Below are 24,166 nucleotides of genomic sequence, written 5' to 3'. Positions count from 1 at the left end.
TCGTGCTTTGCAGATCCCTCTTTGTGGAATGAAGGAGTTTCTGCGGATTGTATTAAGTTGATTCACTTTTCGGATTTATTTGTTTTCTATGATTTGCATCTCTATGTTCAAGTTATGTCCCTCTTTTTCATGCGAAATAAAAGTTTTCTTTCCAAAAAGAAAAAGTCAGTCCCACTTAGCTTTGAGGTACTGCTGTTTTGGAACAAGTAACATGAAACACAAAAGTTACAGCACTTCACAGCACGGCCACATCACAGATCGAGCTTCGGCTAAAGTCCCAGTCATGCCAAGCAGATAACAATAAAAGAAAATTCACTTACTGTGTTAAGAAAGGGAGGGGATACTTAAACTTATTCAATAGAAAAATTAACTTGATGACAGTTACAATACTCCAAAATGCTTTGGTAAGAAGTACCAGTAAATGATCATATCCAGCTGTCAATAATCAATTATCATCGAATGGACCTTTCAATAATATCTTCATATCTGACCCCCAAAAAAAAAAAAATTAATAAAGTATATCTTCATATGCGGCAATGAAGACGGGCCCAACTTTTTGATCTAGACCTGCTCAAACAGGCGAGCCGGTCCAAAAGGTTTTAGTCCAATGGGCCTGACATAGTGTTAATAATTCCTAAGAAGCGACCTCTGCTCAATAGTATGCTTTTTTTTTTTTTTTTTTTTTCCTAAATGCGTATTTTCATCCATAGACAAATAGAGAGATAAGAACGTCATAAATTTCATATGGCACTCACTTGAGTGTCATTACTTATCTTCAACCACTTGAGTGCTATGACTTCCGAACAATATTTACTTGAGTGTCATAACTTTTATTCGATCAATTGAGTATTGTAACTTTTCAAAAACGTTCACTCGGGTGCCGAAAATCCGACATGACATAGTACTTGTAGTAAACGCTTTTAAAAAAATAATGACAATCAAGTGATGGATTGAAAATTATACGACACTAAAATAATTGAAAAAAAAAAGTTATACCACTCAAGTGAGTGTTGTATTCCGGACCTAAAAAAAAAAGCGAGTGTTGTACGTTAGTTGTGACACTCAAGTTATCGAAAAAAAAAAGTTATGATACTTAAGTGAATGCCGTATCAAAATTGTGGCACTTATAGTGTCAAATGGAAGTTTTCCTTTTTTATAGCAATTTCCTCTCACGTGCAACAATCATCAAAATGTATAATACTTATCTAATCAATGTCCGCTAAATGCTTCTCGATCGTGAAGTTATGTGACCAAGTTATAACACACGCCGAATGCACGCATTTAAATGTATTGCACCCATCGAATCTAGTGCGGTCCATCGAATTTACACATACGAGTCCCATCATATTAAATATTAGTGGGTACACTTGGTCCCCACAATGATTTCTCTTTCATCTATGTCTAGATTGGTCTAACTAAGATTCGCAACGTGTTACTTGCCCCCAATTTATACAAGAGTGAAAACCACATGAAGTCTATCCCCACAAGCATTATTGTTACTTAAATCGTTTTCCCTCTTTTCTTTTCTAACTCTCAACTCTCAAGCCTTCCCCAAAGTGGAATTCCAATTGAATAAGCTAGCTATAAACGGTAGAAATCGCTCAACCACTCTTAAGGATAAATACCCATGTAATCAATTTAGTTAACTGGTTTCGTCATAAGGCGATTTTTGCACCTATTGAATTGGGGCAATCATGTGCAACATGTAAGCTACGTGGCAATACATGGATATCAATTGATGCGCCATTCGAAAGGGTTTGCTAAAATCACCATCCGATCCGATCCAATTAACTTAATCCTCTCTTCCATGCATGGCGAATTAAGAATGCTTGACTCATATGGGGGCTAGAAACTAATCACCATTGAATCAAATCAAGTGCATTTTTATAACATGCTGGACAGAAGAGGATGGTGTTGCCATTTCTGGAAAATAAAAATAAAAAATTCCTCGGGCTTCCACGTTTTCCCAATTTTGGTACAAAAATTATTTGTCCTGCATTGTTTTAATCCTTTGGGAATGACACACAAAGATTGCCATGATGATCAGTAGAAAATCACGCTGACGAGCATCATCGATCATTGACTTTCAAAAAAGACATGTCGAATGACTAAGTTTTTACTACGTTCACGGCTTGTGAAGAGATCGATCATGATGATTTTATGCAATCACTGTCTTAGATAAGTACGTCAGTTTAGTTGTTGATTAGGGTGAACTGATTAGTTGTATTACGGTATAATCGCAAGAGAGACACGTCGAGTCAATTTCTTCATGAACTAGAAGGGGCTGTCGTGTCTATAGGTCTAGTGTCTCCATGATTAATTTCTTTATACTCTAAACTCAGGGTACGTTTGTTTAGCGAAAAATAAATAATTTGAAAAATATTTCTCTAAAAATGACCTTTAGCATAGCTTAGAAAAACGAATTAAAGAAGAATATTTTAATCCTCCATGATCATATTTAAACATAAATTGTCGTCGATAGGGAAAAATAAATAAAATTTGACTAAGATTCTAGCCATACAAATCATCATTTTTCTTTAAAACTTGAAATAAAATTTTTTTGGCGACAGAGCCTATGTTTCCATAAGTATCTCCATGTTCAAATTTTCATGTCCTGTTTGAAAAAAACTTCACTTCTTGTCCATTTATCCTCATATTTTTATATCGAATCCCTTAACTTTTAATTTTTCTACTTGGCATATCTGTCTTCCAAACGTACCTCGACTCGTAGCTCGAGCCTCAGCATCTCTACCAACAGGAGCTCAGTTTATCCACGCTTAGATCCCTCTCTAATTCTCCCATTAACGTCAGTCACGTCAATTTTTTTTTGTACTCCACTCATGAAGCAAATACGAAATTCTGTGAAACTTTGTCCCATACAATTTGTCAAGATTTGGAAAAATTAAGATCGATGCTGATCTGTCCCTTCATCGCTAGAAACCATGGAAAGGTACCAAAATAACACAAGATTACATCAAAGAAACCTATGAAAGACCTCGAGACATAAGCTCCTAAAACCTAAACCGACAAAATTCGAACTACAGCAGGCCAAAGGACCGTTTTATACATGGACAAAAGTATCTAGCTGCACTAACCTTTCTCTTCTATTTGCTTTCCGTTTCATATGTTGTTCACATGATGGAACATGCGTTAGGGTTCTCGTCGCTGAAGAGGGTGGTGAAGTGCTCCTCGGGGCCGCCAGGGCTCGCGAGGGCCTGGGGCACGTTCTTGACGTAGCCGGAGGGCGCTTTCTTGTCGTAGGCCTGACGGGCATAGGGATACGCCACCAAGTTGTACGGCACGTACGGCCAAAGCTCCGCCCTCTTCCCCGTGCTCTTCACCTTGTTCAGTACTTTGCCCGCTTCGACGTAGCCGCTCACGCTCACCTTGCTTTGTTTCCTGTCCACGTCCACCGATTTCACACCTATGAACAAAGGAAAATCGGCTTGATTAATCAGCGAAAGCCTAGGGCTTGTTTTCCTTTTCGTGGCGAGGATGATATGTAAAGAAACAAACGGAGGTGATATGGAGACATGGAAGTGGGTCTTGGATGTGATGGAGGTTTTATCACGGATTTACAGAACTAATACTATAACTTCGACTGAGTGACTGAGGCCTCCAACAGTAGGAAATTTTGTCCAAGATAAGTCAGAATTGACACAATATCTCGATGCGATATTGCGATACCATCTTAATCGTAACTATGACGCAGAAATCCGATACCTTCGTCGGGGGGAGATCGCTAAGAGAGAGCGCAAATCTGAGCCCGTCAACATATCAAATTATATCAATTTTCATTCAAAAGCTTAAACTAATGAATTATAGGCCAATTAAGATATATTAGCTGTTTTACATCACGTCAATTTTCCAAGATAAAATTTTGCTAATACAAATCACACGCGCATCCTAACGCACTAGACTTATGATGATAACAGCTATGTATATGAGCAGGGAAAGAGAGAAACCTTTCATGGACGAAACAGCGTTCCGGACTCTCCTTACGCAGCCGTCACAGTCCATCTTCACCTTGATGTCAACTGTCTGAGAATTCACAACCCGGACAGGGGCTACAGTTAGAGAAAGACAACTGAAGGGATCCAAGGAAGAGAGAGAGAGAGAGAAAGACAGCGGGCGTTCAAGACTTTGAGCAACAGCATACTCAAGAAGTAACGAAAACTAAAGATCCATCGAAATGCAAAGCAAGAGAGGGAACCGGGGGAGAGAAAAAGGAAGGAAAGAAACCTGCATGGGCTTGCGTTTCTTCCGTGGCTTGGAGACATCGAAGTCGAAGATGTCGGAGAGACGATCCAGCACTCCCATCTTCTTTACTTCTTGTTTCTCAAGAGCAAAGAACTGATACAGAACAAGCTTAGCTCTAGAGAGAGAGAAAGAGAGAGAGAGAGAGAGAGAGAGAGAGAGAGAGAGAGGGAGAAGGCAATGGAAGGTCTGGAGTGAATTGGCTGGCTCTCTCTATCCGTCTGTCTCACACACACCATTTATATAATGGTGAACTGGGACGCAAGTTACGCGCAGAAAGATGGTAATAATAGAGACAACAACGTAGGATGAACTGTCTCCAAATGAAAACCTCGCCGTTCTCCGAAATATCTTGCCGTACAAGTGGGGGCTTCCGTCTCGCCCCGACACACGATGTTTCTTCGGGAGCCAAACGAAAGCTACCCTTAACAATATAATAATTGACATGTTTTGGGGTTTTCTGATTATGGTATGTCACTTATGTGGGATGATTGATGAGCGCCTGGCTGTCAATCGAGCTGCTTGCTTGCTTTCCTCCCTGGGAATGCCGTCCAATGCGAATCGGGGCCGATGCGGGGCCAATCTTGAGCTCGACTCGACTCAACTCAACTCGATTCACATATTTTCGATGTTCAAAACTTGACTCGAGCTCGATTGGGTATTGAAATTTGCGCTCGAGCTGGACTCGACAACGATAAATTTATGAAGGGCGTAGGGCTCGAGCAATTTCAAAAAAGCCTGTATAATGTTGGTATATTGTGTGATTATGAGGAAATTTTATGTGTATTTAACCTAACATGAAGAAAAAATTCCGTAAAAAAATCGATTAGGCTCGCGAGTCTCTCGAGCTTAGAATTGGCGAGTTTGGGCTCGGCTCCATGAATTTCAACTCGACTAAGACACTCTATTTTTAATTGAAAAAATTATCGAAAATGTCCTAAACTTATTGTACGGTTGTCAAATGCCAATTTAGTCATAAACATTTCGATTTGGCCAATTTGACTATACCTTTAAATGATATGCCCATGTGATTCTTCCAACCAATTTTAGCTATAAATTGCTGACATGACATCAAAAGGTTTAGGATACTATCTTTTCAAAGCGCCCACAAAATCAATGGAAAATTGGCAAAAACTCTTAAATTTATTGCATTTTTGCCAATTTAAATCATTTATTTGCCAATTGAGTCCTAAATATTTTTTACATTTTGTCAATTGAGTTCATTGAGCCAATTTTGGATGGAAATCGCTAATGTGAACATCGGTATCCTAAATGGCATGATCGACGCCGATGTGAACTTTTTTTTTATAACATTTGAACATTTGTTCGATTTTTTTATTTTTTTTATTTTTCTTTTCAAGAAAATTAAAAATAGAAAAAATAGAAAATAAATTAGATTTTTTTTTTGTCAAAATACTAAATTAGATTAAGAAAAAGCTAAATATGTTTTTTTTTTAAAACCAAAGTCAAATGAACGGGTGGGGCCAAGCCCTTGCCGATGGTCGCCAGTGGAGGTTGCCTGGGCCTTTTCAAAACTCAACGACCCTTGCTAGCCCTAGGCGAGGCCTTGCCCTCCCCCGCGAGGGATTGCTGGCCGAAATCTTAGGGACGGCGCAATCCTCACCCCAAATCTGAGCAATTAGTAAATCTTTAAAAAAATTTAGGATTAAATTAATACAATTTAATGATTTAGAAGTGAATTGGCTGTCATGTCAATAGATTTAATACTATTTGGATAATTATTCCAATTGAAAGGACTTTTTGGGACGATTGATTTCATTGTGTAGATGATTAGGTTATTATGTGATATGATTGGAATTGGTCATTTCTCTGGTAACATCCGTTTGATGTGACCCGATCAACAGTAAGACTAAGAGGATGACAACTCTGTAACAGTGACATATACACATGAATCAAACTGTAACCAAGCAAAAATTATATTTTGAATAATGGCCACGCGTTAGTCAAAGGAGGGAAGAGACCACGAACTCCGGGCATGAGGCCACAGAATACAACCTTGAAATTTGGGAAATCCAAAAACCCAGAAAAATTCAACATTATATATCTTGCATATTTATTACTTTTGTTCCGCCAATGATGGAAGTGATAAGTGTAAATTAAGTAAAAATTAGATGATTTTTTCCTTGCTTGTGGTGCGGATTTGCCGAGACCACTTGCATCAATGGGACGTTACCTCAGGAATCGAATGGTGACAATTAGAGAAGTCGATTTCTTAATTGAATTCATGGTTTTGACTAGGATCTAACTTGACAAGGGGTTCATTAAATTGCGTTGGGGACATATGATCTTGATCAATCATTGAAGGCGAAGGGGGGCCAGCTATACAAAGAGTTAGTTGGGGTTTGGGTGTACGTAACTTTTCAATTAACAAAACGTTCGATTTCTCTGGTCTCAACCCGTCATTTTCCACCAATTTTACAAGTTAATGTCTTAAAAAATCGAGCCTCCTCCCTAACGTGTCCGGCCTTAGGAACGGACGGATGTGCGATGAGATGTACTTGATCACGTTTTTATTTCAATGATATGTTTATGTGTATATATATATACACACACATATATAATGAGATCAAGAAAAATTGACCTTTTGATACGATGAGCTTTCTTCCAAACTCACACTCTTTGTAGATTTTTTTATTTTCCCAAAGAAAAAGGCGCTTTCATTGTTACATACCTAGTGAGGTTACTTTGTGCTATGTAAACGTCTACGTGGTTTAGGGACTAAAAAAAAAAAACCTCTATGTGGTTCTCTTTTGTCGCTGAATCTAACATATCAATCAAGTAAGAGAAAATCTAAAAAGAATGCATTTTGATAGCGTAAAAAAAAAATTCTCTTTTCGTAAAGCTAGAAACATTTCCTAACTAGTAAAAGTGTTCTCAAAGTTATAATAACACGGTAACTGAAATTATTGTTAGTGTTTAAATTTTAAAAAAAAGGGTCAATACCATGAAAAAAAAATCCTAAATGTACACCTATGACAAATTTACCATCGGTTAACTTCCGTTAAATTTTAACGTCAATGCCGAGTTGAATAACACGTGACAGTTGATCGGTATACTAGTTTGGGCTTTTTATCCCCTATTTGTGGCGGTTGTACTAATTTGAAATTTTTTGTGGTAATAACTCAATTTAACGTGAACTAACAAAGATCATAAATTTGTATAGGTGCACAAAATTGGGGTATTTGGTTGTAAAAAAAATTGGTCAGGATAAATTTATCACGTGTACTAATTTATGATTTTTGATGGTAAAAAAATAAGTGTCGGACAAATTTGTCATACGTGTATTAGTTTGGAGTTTTTCGTTGTATTAACTCTTAATAAAATATATGCTTATATTAAAATTCTGAGGAAAAAAAACTCTATTTTAAAAAAAAAAAGCAATTAACTTTATATGTAACGGAAAGTCTTTTTCTCTCTCTCCACTGTGTTCTCCAACCTTCAACCATGGGAGAGGGTCTAGATCTAGTTTTGAGTTTGAACCCTCTCGATCTAATTCTCTTAGGAACTATCATCTCCCGATCTAGATGTAGGAGTTTAATAAATATGTTTTTGAGATTCGATACCCCCTATGCCTTCAGTTTTAATGGTGATCGCAGGAGCTATTTCGTCTCAACCACGAAGATCTGCTCTTCCAAATGTTAAATCTATGATTGTTCAACCTGTTTTGTTTGACAATAGTGTACAAGAAGTCGAACCTAAGTTTGCACCGCCAACTGACAATGCCATAGTTACTTGAGAATGAATTTATGGCATGTGCTCATCACCGATAATGATACAAGATTCAATGATCGGACTATCGATTATTTTGCTTAACACATACGTGACAGATTCTTTCCTATAGAACGAGTAGTATGCTTAACCACGCTGGTACTCTATTGATCCTCCTCGTTTTCGGGGAATAGTTTTTGTTTTGTAGTATTTTGTGCTTTTCTCTCTTTCAATTTGCTTTACTACAAAATCTATGCACTTCTCATGTATTCTTTTGAGTGATAAATACAATTTTCTTTCGACAAATTCTTTTTTACAAATAATGGTAAATAGTATAATGTTAGAATTATTGTTCATTATATAATAAATTGACAATTAGACTAATATAAACTACCTCTCTTAGAGAGGGAAGTAGGTAAATATCCTTTAACTAATACAATGGCTATATTATATACACATCCATAGGCTTAACAAATTTGATATATGGTTCATCAAATTCACAACAAAAACACAATTAAAATGGTTCAAAATCTATGATCACTTCCTGTATATTACATTATCATCTTTAAGTATCTAATCTCATAAATATTGATATCCCTAAAAGCTCCAATATCAAGGATAGTATTATTGTTAAGATATTATTAGATATCGAATCTATATTGATACAATATTAGTTGGGTGATCAACTTTTTCTAGAAAAATCGTTTTTGTGCTATTAAAAAGGTAAATCTTTACGTTTCTCTTGATTGTCTGAGATACTGAAAATTGAAAAATTAAGAAAAAGGTATATAGAAGATTATCTGGCACAAAATACCCCCGTTAGATAGTAAGATTGAAAGAGCCCTCTTTTGTGAAAAACAGTGTGCAGAGAATGTGGCTTGGGGAAAAAATCTTGAGATTACTTACTGTTGTTTTGTATATATTGCTTGTGGGAGTTCTCGAACCTGGAAACTGAAATTCTGATTCAGGCGAAATTTATGCGGATTTTACATATGTGCAAGACAGAGTATCTTTTGACAAAAACAAAAAGATTCCGGTCTATTGCACTTGCGTCAATTTGGTCACAAATCTTTCAATTTGGCGAATATAATCATAAATTTTTTGACAATTTACTAATGCGAGTTCGGCCAATATTGGCTGGAAATTGATGATGTGGACATTGGTCATCCAACGTGGCACGACCAACACCGAACTGAATTTTTTAAGATAATTTATTTTTTTGAATTTTCTGAAATTTTTATTAACTTTTTTTTTCTTTTTTAATTGTTAAGGTCGGCCGACGCTCGACGACCCCCGCTGACCATTAAGTAAGGGCATGTGAGCCCTTGTTGGCCATTGGGCAAGGCCCAAGCTCTGCAAGTTCTCACCGGCCACTGGGCAAGGGTTGCGAGTCCTCACCAACAAAGGCATATGCTTGCGACCCTCACTCCGTTGTGAGCAAAGGTTGCAAGCCCCTGCTAACCATTGGGCAAGGGCCCCTGCCAACCATTGGGCAAGGGCTAGTGGCCCTCGCTCAAAGCTGATCGAGGGTCGCAACGCTCACCCAACTATGAGTGAAATCCCCAAGCCCATACTGCGACTAACGAGAACTCGCCTCGCGCAGCTGTGAGCAAGGGTTACAACCCTTGTCCAGTGGCCAACTGGAGTCGTCGGGCCTCAACTAGTGACTAGTAGCCCCCCATCGGCCCTTAATAATTTAAAAAATAAAAGAAAGAAAAGTTCAAACAAATGCAAACACAACAAACAAAAAAATCGAAAATTTCCACATTAGGGTCGCGGCATCCAGGTCATCAAGTTCCAGCCAAATGGACTGCATTGAAAAATTCTCAAAATGCTTATGAATAAATTGGCCAAATTGAAAGGATTAAAACTGAATTCATACAATGCAATAAATTTAGGACTTTTTATTGGTAACTTTTGGTTTGAAATCACAATCCAAATACAAAGATGGTTTCCTTTTGTTAATACTGGCAGAAGAGAGCTCATACCATGTATGTGTAAAAAAGAAACAAAATCAAAAGAAGATAAGTATAGTCTAGATTACCTTAAGTGGAAATATTTAAGAGGAAATTACAATTAACGAGAGATTTGAGGGATGAACACGTTTATCTGATGGTCCATTGAAATTACCATTTCATCTTTCTCTCAATTATATATAATTTTTCTCCATTTATTCCATATCAGCTATGGACACAAATCTTTTTAGCCAAATTTGAGGTAGAAAGTGTCTTTGAATTCTTTTTATTATATAAAGAAGTATCAAACAATGAATTCAGTTTATTTTCAACGTGCACAATACTCTCCCCGAATGAATGAACGGAGCAAAACGGTTTTCACCTTATTCATTTGGGGGAAGAAGTGTCAAAAAAGTCCTAGACCTATTGCATTAGTGCCAATTCAGTCCTAAACCTTTTTTTTATGCCAATTCAGTCTTAAACATTTTGCATTGGTGCCAATTAAATCATAAACCTTTTATTGGTACTAATTTAGTCCTAAACCTTCTGTATTGTTGTCAATTCAATCCTAAATTTTTTATATTTATACCAATTGAGTTAATCCGACCAATTTTGACCGAAAATCGCTGACGTGGATATCGATTGTCCTACATGGCACGGCTAGAGCTAACTTGGATAGTTTTTAATATTATTTTAATATTTTAAATAATTTTTTAAGCATTTTTTTGGTTTTTAACAAAATTATTTTTAAAAATTATTTAAAATTTAAAAAAAAAATTAAAAAATATCCATGCTAGTGCCAACCGTGTCACGTAGGATAATTGACGTCCATGCCAGTGATTTCCAATCAAAATTGATGGAATTGACTCAATTGGCATAAATGAAAAAATTTTAGGACTAAATTGGCACTATTGTAAAAGGTTTATGACTGAATTTGCACTAATAAAAGGTTTAGAACTTAATTGGCACCAATACAAAAGGTTTAGGACTGAATTGACACACAAAAAAAAGTTTAGGATTGAATTGGCACCAATGCAATAGGTTTATGACTTTTTTGACACTTTTCCTTTTATTTAGGTGTCATATAATATTAATATATATTTAATTGTACAATACATATGCATTCCAAAGTGATTCAGCAAAATAAAATCACTTTTAAAGAACAGAAGGTGAAAAAAACACGAAGTTTGACAAAACTGAAAAATAAACATTGAAATTTAAATGCTCATAATCTGAAGAGCTAATGATGAAAATCTAATGTTATTCTGATAATAGCAACATTTAGTTTTGACTTATGGGGTTCAATTAAGTAAAAGAATCCCTTAATTGATTTAGAACAGTAATATTTTGGTAAAAAAATCTATTTTATGCATGGCAAGAGAATATCTTGCAAATGAAAACTGGATGCTGTTTCGCGAGACCACAATCTCCGAAACTTTATTATCGAATAAAATCCAATCTTTGCATTCAATATCAATGGAAACCGCCATTTAATAAGTTGTGTAGTTGCTTTATAAAAAGAAGAGACGTCAAGAAATACAAGACTCTACATCACCAACTCGTCCATCGTTGGCAAGGGGTCCTTGGTTATTTCCACATGTTCGTGATTGAAGTGAAGAAGATGGGTGCTCGTCACTCCATACCAGAGACCGGAGGTGATGCTCTGCCACCGCCGCATCATTATCCGTATCCGTATCCTTATCCATATCCATATCCATACCCGGTTCAGTATCCACCTCCGCCACCATATTCGGGTCCAAAACCGGCTTCCCGTACACTTACGCCTTCGATACCATCTTCCATGCCATCCTTAGAAACAGCTTCGCTTTCGCTTCCATCTTCAAAGGGGACGGCGGCCCCGGTTATAGCTAAAATAGGTAAGCCTGCCCCCTTCTCATCTTCGTCGGAAATTTTTTTTTTTTTTTTGCAAGATTATATGTCAATAGACACTTCTCTTGCTCTTGCATTTGCATACGCGCGCGAGACACGTATGTACATCCTACGTGTACATGAGTGGCAATAGCACAAAAAAGTGCTGGCATTATAGTGTTCTACATAATGTTTCGAAACTCTATTAATCTTCTTTTGTTGTTTCGATCAATGGAAAATCATCCGATTACACACGATGTGTAAGTTCTAACGCCAGTGCATTATTCCAGGCATTTCCAGCTCCAAGTCGTCACAGCTCGAAGACGTGCAGATTAAAGTCAGCGGCACGCGTGTCAAAACCGCAAGCCGAAGCATCCGCCAGATCTGCTTCCACATTAAGACGCGCGGCCATGGCGATAAAGTGAAATCGTGAAAACCCTAGCCACACTGATACATTCTCTTTTCATTTTTGAGGTTTACAATTGACTAGATACTGTTTCAAGTCCTGATTTGGAAGCAGATGTGTTTGTGATCACTACCAACGTCGTTTTTGGCGTGGAATGGCTAGGAAAGATCTGGCTTTTATACGTTGCTTTCATAACTTTGCTTTTTTTTGTGAGTTCAAGCATACGAGTTCTTAGTGTTCTATACATTATCGCCTTTGATGCATGTATTTCTGCACCTATAAAAGATGAACTTCCCGTTCTTTCTGTGAATTCGAGGATACACTTCAAATTATGCAAGTATTTGATGCACCCCGGATCACCGGCTATAGATGTGCATTTTGAATATCCCGTCCTTTAGCATATCAATCTGCACCAAGGTCGGGAGGCAGCTCAGCTGGACCCGCGTTTGAGAATACGTGCATCGACCATGTCCAGAACAGGATCATCCTTCTACTGTTCTGTGAAAGCAGCCCAACTTTGGACCATCCGACCATGGTCGGAACTGTTTAGAAAGAGAGGATCCATCTTAGGTGGATTGTCCCAGATCATGAATCTCAGATCTCTGGTCACGGCAGTGTTCTTGAACTCAGGGGAATCTGAATTGCAGATGAGTAGTGAAAATATGCTTCTTGCGACAACATCACATTGTTGAGGGAGTGTAATGTCGATGCATCTATGCGCGGATATCTAAAGTAGATCATATAAAAGGGATAATCTTATTTTAGGGGAAAGTTATCACAACCAAAAACCCAAAACTCAAGATATGGTTGGCTCAACATGAACCAAGGAGAACCTGCGTGGAAGCACAGATACCAGTTAATAGACCTATCAAGAGATGCTCAACGTGGGTGCTTGTAGACCAATCTGCTTCTGCCTTGATACTATAATAGGTGATAGCCATAGCAAAAATCTTTACCGGTGAAGACTAAAAATACTTCGGCAGTTGATCATTCTATGTCGCTTGAAATATTTGCGTTCTCCTGGCTAAATATAGTCCTGGATCAATCACATAGGGTGGAATTTATGCTGTCTGCACCAGAATAAGAACACAATCAGGATTTATTAAGACAATCCTCCCAAAACATCTTGAAAGAGCATTTTTTTTCCCTGTTTTGTGTGTGTGTGTGTGTGTGTGTGTGTGTGTGTGTGTGTGAGAGAGAGAGAGAGAGAGAGAACGAGAGAGAGGATTACACTTCCATCCAAGACCACTGGCGTGATCAATAGAATTGAGATCCCTGCTAACCGAGGAGAAAACATGGGAGAGATCTGCAAGGGAAACCAGACGATCAAGGCCAGCTGCCAAATAAGTATAAGCAAGTTGCAATGAAAATGATTGACAAGAAACGCTGATGTAGTGCTTGAACAGTGTGAAAGACCAAATGGCACATCTCACAATGGCAAATTCGAGAAGGATCTTGAAGTACTAATTAGTTTCCGGTATTGGAGTTCAAAAAAGATTGAGAATATGAATCACGACAGAGGTAAATGAAACTTGACAGGAGAAAAGTATCCAGGTCATAGGTGGAAAGTTTGTCAAGCAAAGCACAAGGAAACAACTACAGCATCTGAGGGCAGCCGCATGAAGGGGAAGATCCTGCAGTAAATTTTCTATGTAAGACTAAGAGAACATCTTAGTCCATCAAGATGTACCGTAACAGTCAAAGCACTTAGTAGCCATCAAGATGTACCAGCTTCTGCACATGCACAAAAAAAGACCATACATCTCGTGTAATGAAAAAAAGGTGATCAACACCTATCCCTAAGTTTTTTCATTTCGTGTTTCACCCCTGCACACCTCCAAAGATTAGCCCTTCAATCAGGGCCAATCCTTCGAAGTGAAAATACAATGCCACTCGCAACTTGTAAGTTATTATAGACATCTCATTAGATGAGTCACCCTTGCATATAAATTGGGTCAGTCTCTTGTCTCAGGGGTAGACAACTGGAATTATAGCAGCCTGGGTTACACTCGTCAACAACACCCTTGACAACGACCAAAAGCCTTCTAGCACTATTTTGGAGTTCGCTATATTAGCGTGCTATCACAGTATCAAATGACACAATTCCAAGGTCTAATTTCGAATCTTCTATGCATGTTTTCTAGCGTGCACCACTCAGGCACAAGAGAACTCCAAAAAATCAAATGCCCAAATTTGACCAAGTTAATATTAGGCCAAAAGGCAGGCAGTGCTGAAATATCTAGGCACAGTTATATTGCCCAATCACATCAGATAGATCTTGGCAGAAAACCTGATCTAATGCTGCACCAAAACAACCATACTGACAAGGAGGTTGATCCTTGCCTTCTACTTTCACAACCTAGGAGAACACTAACAAGAAATGCTTGTGCAAGCTTAACTGCTTTTAAGTCTGAGTATAATGTAGTTAATGGTGAGCATAGTCAGGGTAACATTTTAAATTTTTCAAAGCTATTTCAGCATATTTCTACAGGGAATATGAGTGGCATAACGAGTAAGCAGATGTTAGCAAGGAAATTAGAAGTCTAAATTCTTGATGGACATTGGTTCTCACTCAGCAACAGTTCAATCTGACTTGATGGTACTATCATGGTGAATCAACAAACTCAAATGGTCTTGATGGTACTATCACGGTGAATCAATAAACTCAAATGGTGATCATTGGATCTCTCTGAAAACAACAATATGGCAAGAATGTGAAGATTGCTTAAAGCAAAAGTCATGGACTCCAGGCAGTGTGGTAAGAATCACGTAAAGCACGATACCAAGATGATCATCTTCATGTCATGAATTGCTCAAACACCACAAAGCACCAATTAGATAAAACACAAAAAAAGGCTCACAAATATAAACAACACCATGGTCTCTAAGGTATGGAATAAGCAGGGGCCTACAATTATACCAGTCAGATCCCCTAATATCCACTTCCTGCTTACTCTTAGGATAGAGAGAAAAGTACATCTCATTCATAGGCAACCCAAGCCAAAAACGAGAAAAACAGCTCTTCCTGTTGCACCATGTAGAATAAGACCCTCGTCAGAGTTTTAGATACCGGATACATCAAATTAGCTTTGATATAATCTCTCAAGAGCAGGTTAGCATACCAAAAACCTCTTGGTCCATAGAGGATTAGTCATCGACAGAACATGTAACAGATCCTATAATAGCAGGCCAAAATAACAGTTTGCCTCATCAAAACAGACCAAATGAGGGGAAGAATTTACCATTTTTTCTACAATTGATATGTGAAGGCAAGTAAGTTTTCAACCCTCGCAAATCAGCAATCAGTTTTCCCATATCAAGAAATGATCCAGAAAAGGAACTTCCCAGCCATAGAAAAGTTTTCCAACACAGCATCTGGTTCCACCAATATCATGAAATCACAGACAAAGAGACGCCAATAACAATTCTTTCACAAACGAACAATGTCACTAAATCCAACATATTCCCTAAACACAGAACACAAGCAAACAAAATTGGCTATTTTTCCCGAAATTGCTTACCATCTAGTGTGATCAACGGGGCAATCAAACGCGCTCAGAGCATCAGTGACAAGACGAGACTTTAGGTTACAAATATGAAGTAGGGATTAACTGGGAGGTTCTGGTCCTTCTCCCCATGCCTAGCAAAAGGCGGCACTGTAACAATAAAGCAGCTAAAGAAGACAGGCTGAGTTTGGGAATGGTAAAGGTAGAGATGGAGAAGGGCGAACAGGATGAGAAAATTAGGAGTGATTCGACAGAGAAGTGCGAGCAAGTGAATGAAGTTAGCATTTCCATCCATCTCCCACCTGATCCTAGCTCAAGTCCTTGCTTACAAAATGGGTTTTCCAGTACCACTGTCAGTCCTTAAGCTACTCACACAGTTGCAGATGCATCCGACAGAGGCTGTCAGAGTCAATATACCTTAAGGCCAGAAAATTAACAACCCAAGGCATTATCATGAGGCCAGAATCTTCTGGCGTATTACAATGTGACGAGCGGTGTTTTCCTCAATTTGTCAATCTTCCTAGAAAAACTTAGAACATCATCCTTCCGTCCCTCATCCAGGAGACATTGCTTCAACTTGCTAAACGTATTAGCCGGAGGACGAATACCCACGTCCATCATCTCCTGAAAGTACTTGCAAGCATCATCCAATTTATTTTCATGGCAAAGGCTGGCAATCACAGTAGAGAACATGTGCATTCCAGGAAGGACTCCCTTGTCTTTCATTTGTTTCCAAACTCTCAATGCCATATCCGTCCTGTCCTCATTGCAAAACATCCTCACTATGATCTCATATGTACTCAGAGCTGGCTCGCACCCTGGCTCATTGCTCATCTTCTGGAAGACCGAGTACGCTTCTTTTGATCTCCTAGCTTTTACCAAGTGGTGAAGAATTATGTCATAAGTCCTGGAGTTTGGTCCAACACCACATTTTCTCATCTCATCAAGAACTCTATAAGCATCGTCCATCCGCATCGACCAGCAATAAGCACCCACCAGAGCATTGTAAGTTGGAGCCTCTGGAGCAAACCCAAATGCCTTGGATTGCTCATAAAATTTCACTGCTTCACTTAACCTCTTCTCAGATCCCAATCCATTAATCAAAGTGCAAAATATATGAGGAGAAGGCTTGCAGTTCTTGGCTAGCATTTCACGATAAAACTCGATGGCCTCATCGTACTTCTTAATCTTGCAATGCGCATTGATCATGATCCCGTAAGCCACGACATCCAGCTCAAACCCCTCGTCCTTTATCTCCCTGTAAACTTCCATCATCCTCAAAAAGTTCATTTCTTGACCCCAACCTTCCAGTAGAATGCTGTACGACTTGAGGTCTAACTTGAACCGCCCCTTCCTTTTATCAAACACCTCCTGTGCTTTCACCACATTTCTGGACTTGCACAAAGTATCAACCAACCTATTGAAATCAGACGAATCTAAGCTCAATCCAAACTTCTGCATCCTCTCAAAGGCGTCGATCGCTTCTTTAACCTTCCTGGCTCTCGCGTATCTGCGCGAGATCAACCCAAAGGTCTCTTTAGTCAATAACCCTCTCTGCTTCATCTCATCGACCACTTTCCACACCAAGTTGAACTGCTTGATCTTTCCTAGAGCTTCGATCAGAGCATGGTAGCTCTCAGCACTATACTCAAACCCTCGCCTTTTCTCAGCCCATCTGAAGAACGAGAGCGCGAGAGCACCTGCATTACTCAGCTTCTTCAGAACCTCCGCAACCAGGGTCGGCGACATTACCGCGACCGCAGCGCGGTCCAGGGACGACTCGACGGAGGAACCGGAGCTGGCGCTCGACAAGATCTTTACGAGCTCATCTGCGTCCCGGGCGATCCTATCCGAACGTGGGTCATCGTCGCTGACGCCGAGAGCCGCGTGGGTATGCCCTGAGCTGCTGCTGCTGCTTATCAATCTGCTGAAGCCGAGACAGAAGGTGGACGGAGACTTTAGCCGGATTAGAGAAGGGTCTGTTGGAGCTCGAGGTGGAGGAGTGAGCGCTCTGAGAGAGGAGGTGGGTGAAGCAGGGGCGAAGAAGAAGCGGGCTTGTGTTGACGAACGCCAGAGAAAACGACGACGGTCCATGAGAGAGAGATAGAGAGAGAGAGACAGGAAACAAAATGGCGATCGATGGCTGAAGAAGGATGTCTCGCTCGCGGTCCAAAATCGTGATGGCGGAGCGGGGGAAAAGGCCACCGTTGCCCCGATTCAGGTGGCAACGTCCGTTGTAGCTTCTTGTCGGGCCAGTTCTTGACAGAAAGCAGCCCACCACATCCCATTGAAACCCACGAACACAATCTTGACGTGAATAATTTTTATGATTTTTTATTTTTTTCACTTTCTTTTTCTTTTTCGTTTTTTTCTAATTTTGCTCACCGTTTGTCGACGCCTTGACGATGGCTAGCGATGGACAAAGGGAAATAGAATAAAATAAAATAAAAAAGGAAAAAAAATTCAGCAAATTTTTTTAAAAATTATAAAAATTACCCAAGCAATTTCTTGTCAAAATTGACTGCAAGAACTACACCAACATTCATCAAAAAGTTTATAACTAAATCAATCAAATTAAATAATTTAGAACTAAATTGACATTCATATAACAAATTTATGATTTCTGTGAAATTATCCCGAACATGTGGATCATTGAGAAAACCTAAACGGTCAAACGACAAATAAATATAAGCAGAATAAAAGATGTTATTTGGTTAAGGAGAGAACTTATTTGAAGAAAAGTTGGGCAATTACCCATAGCGATATTAGGAGTCCTAATAATGCTATGCAGAATGTGTATTTAGAATACCTAATCATTTTGGTTATGTAGACTGATACCCTCTTCATTGCTTATGCAGATCGACCAACTAAACCCACAACATCCCCCTATGTGCATTTACTAAACGCGTTTCACACCTCAATAACGAAAGTCCCGTAATTTTCTATGCATTGTCTTTCCCGTATGATGTATGATCAATTATTAAAATAAAACCATTATCATCTTCTTAACTATTAATCATTCGACGAGAATAAACATCCTAACCATCTTTGAGAGACAACATCCCCTTTTCAAGAATTGAGAAAAAAAAAAAAAAAAGACAGAGAGAATTTAGAGCGGACATCGAATAAAGAACCATGAAACGCTATTGTTTCTGCCGTCAATCGTTTCAAATCGAGTCTATCCAATTTTACAATGAAGAAATGCCATTAGAAGGAAAATAAGACATTTCATAAGACTACTTAATTCTTTTATAACATAACTCAATGTGTCAAAGCGCTTAGACATCAAACCCTACTCGTTTTTCATGGAGAACGCTCGAACAAGAGTGAAAAAGGTGCTGAACAGATTCAGATTTATCTTGGACATGAAATCCACCGATTTGAGTCATCGCGACCCACAAAGCTCGATCTTTTTCTTATGGGACCTAAAAATTATTTCACATCTCATTATATTTGTGATTTGCGTGTATTAATCGTTAACCCAATCTTTCGTCGTTTATGTATGAATTAGGATCAAAGTCAAGTTCCGTTCAGATTTATGTTGTGTGTGAGAGGTTCCCCCTTTGTCAATACCACATGTCGTCCTCCGTCCGAGCGGTATGTGAGATGGGGTATCGAAATTATCCCACATCACTTTCTGGAGACTTCAATGGACCTTTTAACGGATAGCAACTGAGCATCTGAGAACCCTCATTTCAGTCTTGTGAAGAAAATGTTAATGACCTGAACTGTTTCTTTTCAGTAGATCTTGTTTCCAGGATTCAGTTTTCAAGAGAGAGAGAGAGAGAGAGCACATCAGCGGGTTAAAGAATGCACTTCCCTCCAATAAAACTGTGATCAATGATAAGCAGGGGCAGAACCTACACAATACAAATGCAGAAACAGAGCATGCAAATTGCAAGCCCAGAGAGAGAGATCCTCTTTCCTAATAGAGAGGCTCACCATCCAATCTCCTTTCCCAAAAACATAGTGCCAGCCCCACACTTTGAAGTGAATTTGCTTTGTTTCACCTTGTCCGCCCCCTCCTATTATCCACAGAACTGGACCCCGTGATGTGATCATGAGAGGAACTCTCGAAAGAATCGGTTTCATTCAATCTGAAAGAATGTATGTCCACTGACAGCTCCCCTTTACATTGCCTATGTGACTGCACCGCTGTCAGTGGAAATGATTCATTCCTTCTTTGAACTGTACTAAGGCTTCACTTGCACTGATTCAACTGTGACTTCATGTCATCGACAAGATTCATGATGGAATCTTCAAGCTTCTTCGCCTGCGGACCAGGCTTCAAGACGTTAATGTCACCCCACTGAGAGCATGGATCCATCAACCAGCCCTTGCGGCCTGTGCACCAAGGTCCCGGGGCAGCTCGGCTGGGCCCACGTTTGAGGATGTGTGCATCGACCATGTCCAGAACGGGATCATCCTTTTTGAACTGTCTAGCGAAAGCAGCCCCACTTTGGACCATCTGATCATAGTCGGAACTGTTGAGAAAGAGGGGATCCATCTTAGGTGGATTGTCCCAGATCATGAATCTCAAGTCGCTGTTTACAGTGGTGTTCTTGAACTCGGGGGAATTGCAGATGACCGAGTGGAAATATGCTTCTTGCGACAACATCACGTTGTTGAAGTACATAAGCAGGGTCCGAGGCAAGTTATCCCAACCAAAAACACAAAATTCAAGAAAGGGTCGGCTCAGCATGACCCAAGGAGAACCTGCATGGAGGCACAACCACTAGTTATTATACCTACCAAGCGATGCTCAACACGAGTTTTCTTAGAGAGCAATCTGCTTCTGACTTGATACTTCGATAGGTGATGGCCATTGAGAAAATCCTTACCGGTGAAGACTTTAAATGCTTCAGGGGTTGGTCGTTTCTCTGTCGCTTGAAAAATTTGGGTTCTCCTGGCTAAATAAATCCCAGGATCAACCACAATAGGTTGGATCCTTTGGTGTCTGCACCAGAATAAGAACGCAATCGGGATATGTTAAGACAATCCTCCCAAAATAACATCTTGGAAGAGCTTTTCTTGTGTGCGTGTGCGCGAGAGAGAGAGAGAGAGAGAGGAGATTACTCTTTCCATCCAAGATCACTGGTGTGATCAATAAAATTGAGATCCCTACTGACTGAGGAGAAAACATGGGAGAGATCTGCAAGGGAAACCAGAGGGTCAAGGGACTTCCTAGCTGTCAAGTAAGTATAAGCAAGCTGCAATGAAAATGAAAAAAAGAAATGCCTAGGTATTGCTAGAACAGTGTGAAAGACCAAATGACACATGTCATGATGGCAAACTTGAGAAGGATCTTAAACTACTAATTAGTTTCTGGTGTTGGAGCTCAAAAAAATTGACAATATAGATCGAGATTTTGGCAGATGAATCTTGACAGGAGAAAAAGTATACAGGTCATAGGTAACATATTCAAAGAAAGTATGCCAAGCAAAGCACAAGGAATAAACTAAAGAATCTGAGGGCAGTCTGCATGCAGGGAAGATCCTGCACTAAAGTTTCTATGTAAGCCTCAGTGAACATGTTAGACCATCAAGATGTACCGCAACAGTCAGAGCACATAGTAGCCATCGAGATGTACCAACTTCTGGACATGCACAGACAAAGTCCATACATCTCATGTGTCATAGGAAAGAGGTAATCAAGACTTATCCCGAAGGTTTCTCATTTTGAGTTTACCCAACACACTCCCCCAAAAGTTAGCCCTTCTCTGTTTAAACCAGGGCTAATCCCTCAAAATGAAAATACAATGCCATTCGCAACTTGTAAGCTAACAAAGACATCTTGCATATAAATTGGGTCGGTCTCGTCTCAGGGGTAGACAACTGGAATCATAGCAGCCCGGGCTATACCCATCCACAACACCATTGACAACAACTAAACTAAAGCCTTCTTGCACTAGATTTTTTTTTTTTTTTTCGGTCAGGATCTTGCACTAGATTGATTCGCTACAAAAGCGTGCTATCACAGTATCAAATGACATAATTTCAAGGTCTAATTTCTGAATCTTCTTTGAATGTTCTGTAGCATACACCGCTCTGGCATGAGTGAACTCCATGAAATCAAATGCCCATATTTGATTAAGTTAATACCAGGCCAAAAGGCAGGCAGAGCTGAAACATATTGGTACAGGTTCTATGCCCAATCACAACAGAAAGATCTTGGCGGAAAGCCTGATGTAATGCTGCACCGAAACAACCATACTGATGAAGAGGTCAATCCTTGGTCTTGCACTTTCACACCCCAGGTGAACAATAAAGAGAAATACTTGTACAAGTTTAACTGGCATTTGGGTCTGAGTTTGTCATGTAGTTAATGCTGGGAATAGTCAGAAGAACATTTGAAATTGTTGGGAGCTATTTCAGCATGTTTCTAAAAGGAATATGAGTGGCAAAAGGAGTAGGTAAATGTTAGCAAGGAAATTAGTAATCTAAACTCTTGATGGACATTGCCCCTCACTCTGCAACAGTTCAATCTGACTTGATGATACCACCATGGTGGATCCACATCAGCCAACTCAAATGGGGATCACTGGATCTCTCTGAAAGCAACCATATGGCAAGAATGCTCTAGATTGGTTCAAGCAAAGGTCATGGACTCCAGGTAATATGACAAGAATTACATAAAACATGACACCGAGAGGATCATGTACATGCAATGCATTGCTCAAACACCACAGAGCACCTAATAGATAAAACACATATAATGATCGCTAAAGGATATAAACAACACCATGGAATCTAAATAACGGAATAAGCAGGGGCCTCCTGCAGCTGTACCAGTCAGATCCCCTAGAATTAAGTTCCTGCTTACTCTCCGGAGAGAAAGAAAAGTACAATTTGGACAACTAGTTGCGAAAATCAACATCGGCCTAACAGAAATGACAGGTTTACATCCCAGTCAAAAGCAACCTAAGCCATAAACGAGGAAACCAGCCCTTTCTGTTGCACCATGTAAAATAAAGCCTCACTAGATATGTTTCAGATTCCAACTAAATCAAATTTGCTTTGATATTATCTCTCAAGTGCAGGTTAGCATACCAAAGACCTCTTGGTCCATAGAGGATTACTTCCCGAGAGAAAATGTAACAGATCCTATAATAACAGGTCCAAATAACAGTTTGCCTCATGAATAACATACCAAATGAGGCTAAGAATTTCTATTTTCCGTTTTATAATTGACATGATGAAGGAACATAATTTATCTACCCTCACGAATTAGCAATCGGTTTTTCCATATCAAGAAGAAACCCAGAAATGGATCTTCCCAGTAATAGAGAAGTTTTCCAACACAGCATCTGGCTCAATTAATATCATGAAATCACAGACAAAGGGACGCCAATAACAACTCTTTCGCATACTGGCCAAAAAAAGAACAACTCTATCACAAAATCCGACATATTCTCTAACGACAGAACACAAACAAACAAAACTGGATATTTTCTCCGAAATTGCTTACCATCTTGCGTGATCAGCGGGTAATCGAACGCGCTCAGAGTAATGAACCAATCCCAACCGCTGTCCACCTTCAATAAAATTGCCGCGGCCCGCAGCGTGGCAGCAATATTCGTCGATCCCATGTACGTGAAGGGATCCGGGTTGCCCACCACATCCACATTGCCGAAGCTCCGAATAGCGGGCACCGCCTCCACCGCCGCCGCCAATTTGTTCCTCTCGTCGTCCGAGGCCTCCTTCCCGAGATGCAGCAAGTACCGGTTCCGCGGGTGGTACACCGCGAGCAGCAGCCGGAGGATCCGGTCCTTCTGGCCCCGCCCGCCCGATATGTAGTAAGCGAATGCAGGCGGGTGGTGCGGGCCGCGGAGAATTATCGAAGGGAGAGTCTTGGGCGAGCTGAAGGCGGAGATTGAGAAGACGAGAAGAAGGAAGAGGGAGAGGAATGTGGCTGAGAAAAGCGTGACCATCCATTTTCTCTCAGCTCCCATCAGTGAATCTCTCTGCCTTTCCGCAATCCGCGTCGGTTATGGAGCTCGAGAGGCGAAGATGGGCATATGGGTATTGCATCAAAGGAGGAAACTTCGCGTCTAATTCACTGTCTGGGGTGGATTTGCGGAAATGGGTAACCGCCGATCCCGGCGCTGGTGAAGTTCTTGACTTCTTGGTGAGCTAAGGGGAAGAAAGTGAAGGTGGAGTAAATCAAAGCTGAAGATGGGGGTCAAAAATGGGATAACCGAAAGAAGAAGAAAGAAGCGGTATCCCCTATCGCTATTTCTTCAGCTAACCGCCATGATGACCAGATTTTATGCCCGAAAAGGTAAGGGGAAGAAGGCTGGGGGATTTGATTCCGACGGGGGAGGGATAAGGGTTCACAGGTCGGACTTGTCAGGACGTGGATGATGATGATGGCGATGAGAAGAGAGGAGGAGGAGAAGAGACACTGTTGTTCATGGGACTCGCTCCGTCTCCACGGATGTGATT

The 24,166-nt window shown here is 39.9% G+C and overlaps 4 protein-coding genes across 5 annotated transcripts; 1 reads left to right on the top strand and 3 right to left on the bottom strand.

Annotated features, from left to right (window-relative positions):
- Positions 1 to 2,892: 2,892 nt before the first annotated feature.
- Positions 2,893 to 4,493, bottom strand: LOC115739994 (heavy metal-associated isoprenylated plant protein 20-like). Its single transcript, XM_048278790.1, has 4 exons — positions 4,419 to 4,493; positions 4,243 to 4,387; positions 3,966 to 4,041; positions 2,893 to 3,424 (listed from the first exon to the last, which is right to left on the bottom strand). Exons 2-4 carry the CDS (start codon positions 4,318 to 4,320, stop codon positions 3,132 to 3,134), a joined length of 447 nt encoding a protein of 148 aa, XP_048134747.1. The 5' UTR covers positions 4,321 to 4,387; positions 4,419 to 4,493; the 3' UTR covers positions 2,893 to 3,131.
- Positions 4,494 to 11,432: 6,939 nt separating this feature from the next.
- On the top strand, positions 11,433 to 12,505 carry LOC125315119 (protein enabled homolog). The gene is made up of 2 exons (XM_048279252.1): positions 11,433 to 11,818; positions 12,101 to 12,505. Exons 1-2 carry the CDS (start codon positions 11,539 to 11,541, stop codon positions 12,241 to 12,243), a joined length of 423 nt encoding a protein of 140 aa, XP_048135209.1. The 5' UTR covers positions 11,433 to 11,538; the 3' UTR covers positions 12,244 to 12,505.
- Positions 12,506 to 12,956: 451 nt separating this feature from the next.
- On the bottom strand, positions 12,957 to 18,022 carry LOC115739992 (pentatricopeptide repeat-containing protein At1g71060, mitochondrial). Of its 2 annotated transcripts, XR_004015311.2 has the most exons (3): positions 13,907 to 14,831; positions 13,448 to 13,522; positions 12,957 to 13,286 (listed from the first exon to the last, which is right to left on the bottom strand). XR_004015311.2 is itself a non-coding variant. In XM_048278638.1 (2 exons), the coding sequence occupies exon 1, from the start codon at positions 17,814 to 17,816 to the stop codon at positions 16,200 to 16,202; it is 1,617 nt and encodes a 538-aa protein (XP_048134595.1). In that variant the 5' UTR covers positions 17,817 to 18,022; the 3' UTR covers positions 13,461 to 13,522; positions 15,738 to 16,199. The 2 variants fall into 2 exon arrangements, 1 of the variants encoding a protein (XP_048134595.1); XM_048278638.1 differs by lacking the exons at positions 12,957 to 13,286; positions 13,907 to 14,831 and adding an exon at positions 15,738 to 18,022 and having other exon boundaries at positions 13,461 to 13,522.
- A 1,503-nt stretch (positions 18,023 to 19,525) lies between these two features.
- LOC115739993 (beta-glucuronosyltransferase GlcAT14A) lies at positions 19,526 to 24,166 on the bottom strand. The gene is made up of 4 exons (XM_030673323.2): positions 23,190 to 24,166; positions 20,799 to 20,874; positions 20,564 to 20,679; positions 19,526 to 20,438 (listed from the first exon to the last, which is right to left on the bottom strand). The coding sequence occupies exons 1-4, from the start codon at positions 23,671 to 23,673 to the stop codon at positions 19,924 to 19,926; spliced, it is 1,191 nt and encodes a 396-aa protein (XP_030529183.1). The 5' UTR covers positions 23,674 to 24,166; the 3' UTR covers positions 19,526 to 19,923.

This window comes from Rhodamnia argentea, chromosome 5 (assembly GCF_020921035.1).
Source record: "Rhodamnia argentea isolate NSW1041297 chromosome 5, ASM2092103v1, whole genome shotgun sequence".
NCBI lineage: Eukaryota > Viridiplantae > Streptophyta > Magnoliopsida > Myrtales > Myrtaceae > Rhodamnia > Rhodamnia argentea.
This window is presented reverse-complemented; position numbering and strand designations above follow the sequence as displayed.